Raw genomic sequence first — 10,424 nt, 5'->3', positions numbered from 1 at the left:
TATTTCTTTGGTTGTAATCTCCTTTATAAGGAGAACATGTTCCCTTTTATTATTATGAATGAATGAAAATTGTCTCACGTACTCCTTCCTTATTGCTTATCTAGTTTCTTCTTGGTTAACTAATCTGCTCCGCCCATATCACATCCACATGACATCTATAGTTATTTTGTTCTATGTTATCCAGTTGTTTACAAGTTTCAAATAAAAATTTGTTTCTCATTTTATTGCATGTTCTATTGGAAAATCCTAATATGCACTTTATCACCTTCTAGTGATCAAAGTTCTTGTCCTTTGGATCACCTTCTAGTGGTAAATTTCTTGTACTTTGGATCTTGTTATTTGTGATGTGAGGGGCCCACTTATGTTACTTCATTTGATGGACATTGTTATTGCTTATTATGTGTTGATCATTTTCTCCAATTTTAGGCGAATTTCCGTTTGAAACATAAATAAGACGTTATCGTTGAACGTCAGTTTTAAACTACTAAAATCTGTCCAAACCGATTGGAGCAAGGGGGTTAGAAAAATCCCTCCGTTTTTCTGCTTTGGGATTATCCATTGGTTAACCACACACGAGTGAGTAAAACGGTGTCGTCGAACGACGTCACATACATGTTCAAACCGGACTTACTTTATTAGCACAATTAATGTGGGGATGCTAAGACTTGTAATTCATATCCTCTTATCCATGTTAGTCAAATAAACGTGATTATTATTATGGTCCGCATTAGTTAAAGTAACAATGCTTAGAACTTTCAAACCTTTTAATTAATAAAGTGTATCATCCACAAAAATGTGAAACTATTAAAAACCATCAAGAGATATTGAATTTATTATAAAACAATCTTTAATAATTCCTATTACAATTGTTGATTGTAATTCTTTTTTTATCGTTTTCAAATCAATAAATGATTTGCAATGATGGTGAGTCAATTCACGACCTAAATCACATTGAGTCAAATAAATGATTTGGAATGATGATGGTTCTCTTCACGACCCAAATCGCATCAAGTCAAATCTCATTTTCACAAATAAATGATTTGGTGCCTTCACGGCCCGAATCACATCGAGTTAAATCAGCTTGAGCCCACCTCAAGTTCCAAAAGACTCAGCTCAAACTCAGTTTGTTTACAAACCGGCTAGCTCACAATCAAAGATGGATACAGATCCAAAGTCTAGTAAAAAGCATTACCCTCACCTCAAGTTGCGTCACGCCTAAAATTATACTGGCCAATTTCAAGCGAGACTTTATGAACCCTAGATGATGGTATAGAAAAAGCTTTTGTGTTTCAGTTTAAAATGCAAAATCTAACACCAATTATAATTCTTAACAAAATATAGATTGACTCCATAACCACTGCAGCCACTAATCTTATTAATTTGGTAGTTGGGATTTCAACAGTCGTTCAAACTGAGTTGACTCGGTGAGCCAACCCAGTAGACAACAATAGTATTTGAAATGTCAACTTAACCTACTAGTTATTAGTGGCACAAAATAAAGACACGTGACTTTCTTCCAGTGCAACTTCAGCATCAAAGATGTTTAAAAGGTGGAGCCATTCCACCCAAAGAAAGAACCCTGCAAAACACAATAGCCTCATCAGTTAAAACTAATGTTCTTTTTAATTAAAAAGACACGGAAAAAGAATACAATAGGCCTGTAAACAAACCAAAGAACTGTTTGTGAACCATTCAGCACGAAGTTCATTAATTTATTTAGCAAATGAACAAACATGAACAAGAGTCGAGAGTTTTTGTTCATTTAGTTCAAGAATGGGCATGAACATATATCTCATTAAGTTCATTTATTTCCATTAGCTCACATTTGTCAACCTGTTTTAAGTTCGTTGCAGTTAAAATTTTTAGGCCCGTTACAGTAAATTCTAGTTGCACCTAATCTTTTAGCTCCAACACTTTGTTGTTCACATTTACTATTAATTGGCTTTAGCAGTCAGTTATGCTCGTTCATCTATGTTCATTTATATTCGTTCACATACATTCGTGGACCGTTCCGTTTATACTGTTAACAAATAAACAAAAACGAACCCGTACTTTTTCATTTTCTTAACGAACAAGCATGCCTGAGGAAACCCCGTTCATTTATTTGTTCATGTTCAATTGTTTGTTAAGTTCCACGAACAAACACGAACATGTTCTATATCGTGTTCGTTTACAGATCTAGAATCTAGTTATTTCTAATGTAACTCGAATAGTCTAATAGAAATAAAAGGTTCCCAAAACGGGCATCTGGTGATACTCTTATAATGTAATGCAGGTCAAAACAGGTCAGGTTATGTTGGTTTTGACCAACACCTAGTCTGCTATTCCAACTTTTTGAACTTAAAAGCATAGAAACAACTAGAAATGTGATAATAAAAACTATAATGTTAATATGTTATGTTAAATCTAACTTGTTTGAACAATGCATTTAGAGGTTGCATACAGCTCAAACCAAATTCAACCTATTTTCATGTAAACGGGCCTAAAACGTCATCAATTTTTTTTTTTTTTTTATTCTAAAACAGTGAAGGGTGATTTACATGAGATCTATGACTGGTGTAAAGCATGAAGACACTGTGCATTTTCTTGACTTTGACTGGCCTAAACACACGAAAACTAAAATAAGAAACTTAAATGACACCTATTTAATAAATTATTAATATGCTGAAAGTGAACAACTTGCCTTGGTGTCATAGAATTTGAGAAAGAATCGTGACTTTGGGACCGACAATTTCGTTTCAAGAATTTCAGCAACCGCAGCACTCAACTTCTTGTTAACATCAGCGTTAAGGCCCCCGATTGAAACTATTTCCCCATAAGCTGCTGGCTGTTCGGTACCACCAAAAGCAATCGGTACCGAACCCTTCAACACAACCATCACATACTGTGCAAAGAAAATCATAAGTTAAAAGGTCATCCGTGTAAAATGAAATAATAATGTTATACAGCCGTTTTTAAAACCAAAAAATTTAGAACTTTAGTGGCACCAAATCTAGAGGTTTCCAAGGCAAACTAGATAAAAGTGTGGCTGTTGTGTGACATGTTTCTCATCATGTACTTGAACTAAAGTATTAACTAATCTTATACTTAGATCTTGGAAGTCATACCAATGACATCATAACATGGTATTAAAAAGTGTTTGTCGCCAGCACTCAGATGCGTTTTGATCCCATAAAGATACATGTGATGCACGCACATCACGCATGTGAAACGTTCATTACTAAAAAATTATTTATAGATGTCATTTTAAACACTAAAACATAATATATTCCTCATTATCTCTGGTCTGATTTGTTCAACCGACGATCTAGTTTGTTCAAATACTCAAACCCATAGGTCAGTCGATTGCCAGATTTGAAAACTCAGAGCCACTGGAATCAATGGTCTAATTTGCTCAAATACTGGTCAACTGCATAGCGCGTCGCATCGCTACGTTATGCACTCCTGATGCGCCCATTTTAAAAACAAGCATTATAATCACCATTTTATTATAAGCATATTAACTAACATCAAGTCATGAATGGTTGCTTCGGAAATGAGAAGATGGTAATAACAATAAATTAAAATATATATACATACATATATATAGATTATATTATATATATATAATGTAGGGTTAAGTTCATGTGAGAAGTGATGTTAGTGCGAGAAATCAATTAGACCAATCACATATTTTCTTTTCTTTTATGTTTAATTTTAATACTAAGGGTAAATAAGTAACAAATGTATTCTTTATTTATGGTATGATTAATTTTAAGTGGAAGGTTACGTTATCATGTATTTAATTACCATTTTTAATTTGAACTCCATTTATTTTAATTAAAGAAAATTTGAAAAACTCTTTTTATTATTATACAAAAATTCAATAACTTTTCAAATGTCCGAGACTTATCGAACTATATATTTGCATCCTACACAACGTATTTACACACTATATATATACAGCATTACAACCCTACACAACATATTTACATCATGCACAAACTATATATTCACAACATTCAATCCTACACAAATTTTCAAATGTTGTGTAGGAAGTACATATATTGTGTAGGCTATGTAGGATTGAATGTTGTGTGAATTTGCAAATTATATATTCACACAACATTTAATCCTATAGAACTTTTCAATGTTGCGTAGGATGTAAATATACTGGGTAGGATGTGCAAGATTGAATGTTGTCTGAATTATTTATTACACAACATTGAATCCTACACAAATTTTCAAATGTTGTGTAGGATGTAATATATATTGTGCAGGCTATGAAGGATTACTATGTTCAAACATGTAAATAATAAAAATTTATAAAATAAAGTTTTTCATGTAAATTTCACATTTAAATAATTTGAAATCTAGTAACATACGAAATTTAATATAAAATATAAATTAACAAATTAAAAGTACTAACTTTGAGTTAAAATCCTAAATACTATTGGTAGGTGTAATACAAAATCATGTTACAAAGATCACTATCGAAGTCTGGAAGGCTAAAATGGAAATATGATGAAAATTGATTACCATTAAGATTGTGCGTTTCAAACTTTGATCATCATCATCGTACTCAGTATATCCCACCAATAGCAATGCTATGGTAGGGTCTGAGGAGGGTAAGATGTAGACAGCCTTACCTCTATCCCATAGGGATAGAGAGGCTGCTTCCGGTGAGACCCCCGGCTCGATAGTAGTTTTGAATCAAGCCTTGGACATAAGACACATAACACTCAATCATCGGGACACCGGCTGATTGGTGCATGTGCCCTTGTCTTTCGGCTATCAACGCCACCACATGATGCCTGATTAACCTTCCGCCACTTTTAACGTTATTTTCACGTGATTAGTAAAATAACGTCAAAATTAGTGCAATTTTACTTTTGCCCACCCAAGGGTTCACACATATATACATTATATGTGCGCACCGCAAGCAGGGCGTGCGTTTCAAACTTTGATGTATAAGCAAATTACAATATTACCCTTTTTCCTTAAAAATCATTAAATTAGAAACCCAATAATTACAATAATGTCATAATTAATGTAGTCCATTGATCAATCCTAATCAATGACCACAATTCATTTCTCGCACTAAAATTACTTCTCTCCTGAACCATCCCCTACACACACACACACACACACACACATATATATATATTTAAGGGTTGGATCTAGAGAGAACTCCTCTTAAATAGAGAACTAGAGAACTAATAATAATTAATTTTTAAATTTTTTTAAAAAATATTTTGCGAATTTTTTTCTTTCCTCCTTCTAATAAGATGATATTGTTCCTAAAAAACACAAAAAAAAAAAAACCGTCGATGTAATGCATATGTGCACTAATGTGTATTACATATATACAATAGTGTTTTATTGCATATAATACAACACAATTGCATTATACAATACACACTATTGAATATATGTAAATATATGTATTATACAATACAAAAAATTACATATATGCTATTCAACATTATTGCATACATCAAAATACACACTAGTGTACATATGCAATAAAAAAAAGTCGATGTATTGCACATGTGCACTACAACGAGTTTTTTTATTATTTTTTTTATTATTTTTTTCGAGTGAATGGTAACAAAATATAAGAATAATGGTAAAAACAAAAATTCAAAAATATTTTTTTAATCAAATTAAAAATATTTCTTTATTAGTTCTCTAGTTCTCTCTTGATCCTCTCCCTATATATATATATATATATAAATTCAAAAATATTTTTTTTAATCAAATTAAAAATATTTCTTTATTAGTTCTCTAGTTCTCTCTTTAAGAAGGAGTTCTCTCTTGATCCTCTCCCTATATATATATATATCAAAAATATTTTTTTTAATCAAATTAAAAATATTTCTTTATTAGTTCTCTCTTTAAGAAGGAGTTCTCTCTTGATCCTCTCCCTATATATATATATATATATAGGGAGAGGATCAAGAGAGAACTCCTTCTTAAAGAGAGAACTAATAAAGAAATATTTTTAATTTGATTAAAAAAAATATTTTTGAATTTTTTTTTTTACCATTATTCTTATATTTTGTTACCATTCACTCGAAAAAAATAATAAAAAAACTCGTTGTAGTGCACATGTGCAATACATCGACTTTTTTTTATTGCATATGTGCACTAGTGTGTATTTTGATGTATGCAATAGTGTTGAATAGCATATATGTAATTTTTTGTATTGTATTAGTGCAATAGTATTATATTATATCAAAAAATACAAAAAAATCAATATAGTGCATATGTGCATTAGTGTTGTATTATGTATATGCGATAGTGTGTTTTGAGTACAATTATTAGTGCTGTATTTACATATATTTTGTGGTGGAAGTTGGGTTAAAAGTGAAAATAAAAAGAGTATATAGGTAAAATATTAAGGGTCATAGTTGTAAAATTGTAACTATGTTTAGTGATTTGAAATTGCTCGTGAAACTTATCATTCAAAAGACTATGTTACCCTTTCCAACATGCTTTGTTGTATTGTATGTTATGTATTAAACTTTGTAATTTACTTAAAAGCAAACGTCTTAATTTGCCCATCTCTCCCTCATTATATATATATATATATATATATATATATATATATATAGGGAGAGGATCAAGAAAGAACTCCTTCATAAAGAGAGAACTAGAGAACTAATAAAGAAATATTTTTAATTTAATTAAAAAAAATATTTTTAAATTTCCGTTTTTGTCATTATTCTTACATTTTGTTACCATTCACTCGAAAATTATAAAAAAAATAAAATAAAAATTAAAAAAATAATAAAAAAAACTCGTTGTAGTGCACATATGCAATACATCGACTTTTTTTATTGCATATGTGCACTAGTGTGTATTTTGATATGTGCAATTGAATAGCATATATGTAATTTTTTGTATTGTATTAGTGAAATAGTGTTATATTATATACAAAAATACCAAAAAAACAATATAGTGCATATGTGCATTAGTGTTGTATTATGTATATGCGATAGTTTGTTTTGAGTACAATTATTTGTGTTGTATTTGCATATATTCAATAGTGTGTATTGTATAATGCAATTGTGTTTGTATAATGCAATTGTGTTGTAATTGTGTTTTATTATATGCAATAAAACACTATTGTATATATGCAATACACATTAGTGAACATATGCACTACATCGACGGTTTTTTTTTTAGGAACAATATCATCTTATTAGGAGGAAAGAAAAAAAAATCGCAAAATATTTTTTTTAAAAAAAATTAAAAATAGTTTTTATTAGTTCTTTAATTCTCTCTTTAAAAGGAGTTCTCTCTAGATTCCACACCTATATATATATATATATATATATATAGGGGAGAGATATTTTGAGAACCATGTTGAGTTTTAAGAACTTAAGAACTTCAATTCTTGGCCACACATTTAATTAAGTGGGTTGGAATATGTGGTTGAGATTAAATCTAGCAAAAAAGTCAAAGTAGGAGATAGAATAAATATGTAAGTGGTTACACTAACTTTTACGTCTGCTACACATGTGTAAAAAGTCGACTCGGTGCGTAAAAAATTGTGTAATTTTTTTACGTGTATGTAACTTACATATATTACGCATGTGTAAAAAAAATTCAAAAAAAAAATCGTTACACTGAGTTCTTTCGAGTTCTTAAAACTCAAAGGGGTTCTTAATTGAAATCTCCCCTATATATATATATATATATATCGACATCTTAGCCCATGAGCGATTAGTGGGAAGATAGGTCCCATGGCTGCATTAAGATTTATCTACCCGAGCAATTGCAGCTAGAAAAGAATAATGCTGTTTTGACCTTTACAATGAACCAATTCTCAAATATTACAGCTACTTTTATGATTAGTAATTTGAACATAAAAGCATTCTTAGTTTCTACAATTGCAAGACAAACTTGAAAATTCCCAATTTTATTTACTCCAGATCCAGAAACCTAGGGCTAGGGCTGTTCAAAAGCCCGAAAACATTATAAAAAAAAAATTAAGAAAAGCAAAACATATAATGTTTGTTATAATTTCTGTATGTAATGTAAGTATGTCTTGGGTATATTAGGTCAGGTGGAGTTTTCAGTTGTGTGGAGGTAGGGTACTAATCCAACTGAAAGGGGCTGGATAACACTAGAAGCAAAGGAGGAGGAGGTTATCTAATTTAAAGAAAGAAATTAGGTCATCTTAACACATTGGTTGACTCTGGATCGAATAATAATAATAATAATAATAAGCACCGACAGACAGACAGACAGACCTATCAAATAACAAGTTACAAAGAGATAATGAATGAATGGTACCGACCGCTTCGGGTTTTCCGATGATTTTGGCGACGGCGGAGGTGGCCTCGGAGAGGATGGAGGAAGTGTCGACTCCGTCCAGGTTGACGTTCGTTGAAACATTCAGGCACGGCATCTTCCTTCGCACACTCAAACTAACCAACCACTGATTTTTCTGATTTCTTCCTACCCATCCCCCACCTTATAATTATTATCTTTTCCAATTTCCCCACTAACCCTCTCATTCTTACTATTTACTTCTTAAAAAAAACAAAAATTTTAAACCCATCATTTTGAAGTGAATTATGATGATCGAGAATAAGTTAAGAGTAGAATATGAAGTTAAACGTGATAGATAAAGGAACTTGTTTCATGAGATGATATGCGCAAAAAAATAATTTATAACAATTCTTATGATAGTTAATAACATGTTGGATCTTTAAAGATCGTATTCATTAGAATGAAATTCTTAAGATCGAGAGTGTAAGTTTAAACGAAGATTTTGGTGAGTCGAGTTTGATTAGTTCGAGAACTTATGGGATTTAAAGAGAAATTAATATAAAGTTATAGCTTTTCAAGTTGGTAATTTTGAGATTAGATTAATTCGATTAAGATATTCTAAAATATTATAATAGTTAGTAATTAATAATTTAAATATTAATGATAATGCGAAAATACAAATATTTGAATTAAATTGTTAATAGATTAATACTGGCAAGCAGATATTCCCGAATCACCGAGATAGTCATACACACACACACACACACACACACACTGTCACACCCCGTTAAGCGAATTGCGGAAGCGTAAAACGGAAATGCAACAGATATAACTGGTATCAAATACATTGTTCATAAAGAAACATTACTAACTAATATACAATATATTATATCGTTCTAACATCTTTTATAAACTAGGTGATACAATCAAACCGGTTCTTCAATTACTTTACTTCTAACTCAAATGCCCATGACATCAATCACCAATCAGACACGTAACGCACAGGAAATTACTTCTCATACCTGATTACCTGAAAAGCATGTTAAAACAGGTCAACTACGAATAGTTGGTGAGTTTCATAAGTTTAACGAAATCAGTTCTGCGTACCACACAGTCATAGTTTGTATGTACGCGCGTATGTAAAAATATGTATTTACGTTTGTATAAATATGTACAGCCATATCCTTGTGTGTGCATATGCACACATGTAAGTTTATAATATAAATTCGAAATTTCGGTAAAATCGTGATTGTTTGTTCGTACTACCTGTTTCCAATTTCCGTGTTTAACCAACCACTGTGGACCCCCTTCCTCCCACAACGGTTCCACATAAACTCAACCGCTGTGGCCCCCCTTCCGCCCACAACGGCTCCGCGTTAACATCAACCACTGTGGTCCCCCTTCCACCCACAATGATTCCACGTAAACTCAAACATTATATAGTGTACACGCAAATAATTAGTATATTCTACACATAGTATTTTCTACGGCTAATCACATAGTATGTATATAGACACATATACACATATAGTATTTATCACGTATCACCAAATACTGTGGCTCCCCATCCGCCCACAATACGCATAATCACATTATTTTCTTAACATTTATGTCATAATCAAGTTAGTTCGTTTAATAAGTTGCAGCAGAACTTGGCTCCTAGGCCATACTCAACTTTAGTTTATAAGTTGCAGCAGAACTTGGCTCACAGGCCATACTCAACTTTAGTTTATAAGTTGCAGCAGAACTTGGCTCACAGGCCATACTCAACTTTAGTTTATAAGTTGTAGCAGAACTTGGCTCATAGGCCATACTCAACAGAACTTGGCTCATAGGCCATACTCAACTTTAGTTTAGTAAGTTGCAACAGAACTCAACTTTAGTTTAGTAAGTTGCAGCAGAACTTGGCTCATAGGCCATACTCAACTTTAGTTTAGTAAGTTGCAGTAGAACTTGGCTCATAGGCCATACTCAACTTTAGTTTGTTACTATTGTGGCCCCCCTTCCGCCTACAATAGCCCCATAATCATCACAGACCACGTTATCCCCATGGCCATTACAGACCATGTTGTCTCCCAAATTAGTTATGTTTAACATTACATAACGTGTTTGTATAAACATGCGGTCACGTGTAATTTCATTATGTTTTGCAATTCGTATTA

At 31.8% G+C, this 10,424-nt stretch overlaps 1 protein-coding gene across 1 annotated transcript; it reads right to left on the bottom strand.

The window, feature by feature from the left end:
- Positions 1-1,348: 1,348 nt before the first annotated feature.
- LOC143575310 (uncharacterized) lies at positions 1,349-8,408 on the bottom strand. The gene is made up of 3 exons (XM_077059716.1): positions 8,288-8,408; positions 2,684-2,884; positions 1,349-1,579 (listed from the first exon to the last, which is right to left on the bottom strand). The coding sequence occupies exons 1-3, from the start codon at positions 8,396-8,398 to the stop codon at positions 1,544-1,546; spliced, it is 348 nt and encodes a 115-aa protein (XP_076915831.1). The 5' UTR covers positions 8,399-8,408; the 3' UTR covers positions 1,349-1,543.
- Between the last annotated feature and the right edge of the window lie 2,016 nt (positions 8,409-10,424).

The sequence above is a fragment of the Bidens hawaiensis genome, unplaced genomic scaffold (genome assembly GCF_021521415.1).
Source record: "Bidens hawaiensis isolate Kalapana, Puna unplaced genomic scaffold, B.hawaiensis_p1.1 tig00027334_1, whole genome shotgun sequence".
In the NCBI taxonomy this organism is placed as follows: Eukaryota; Viridiplantae; Streptophyta; class Magnoliopsida; order Asterales; family Asteraceae; genus Bidens; species Bidens hawaiensis.
The sequence above is the reverse complement of the archived record's forward strand: the minus strand, read 5'-3'. Positions and strand labels throughout refer to the sequence as shown.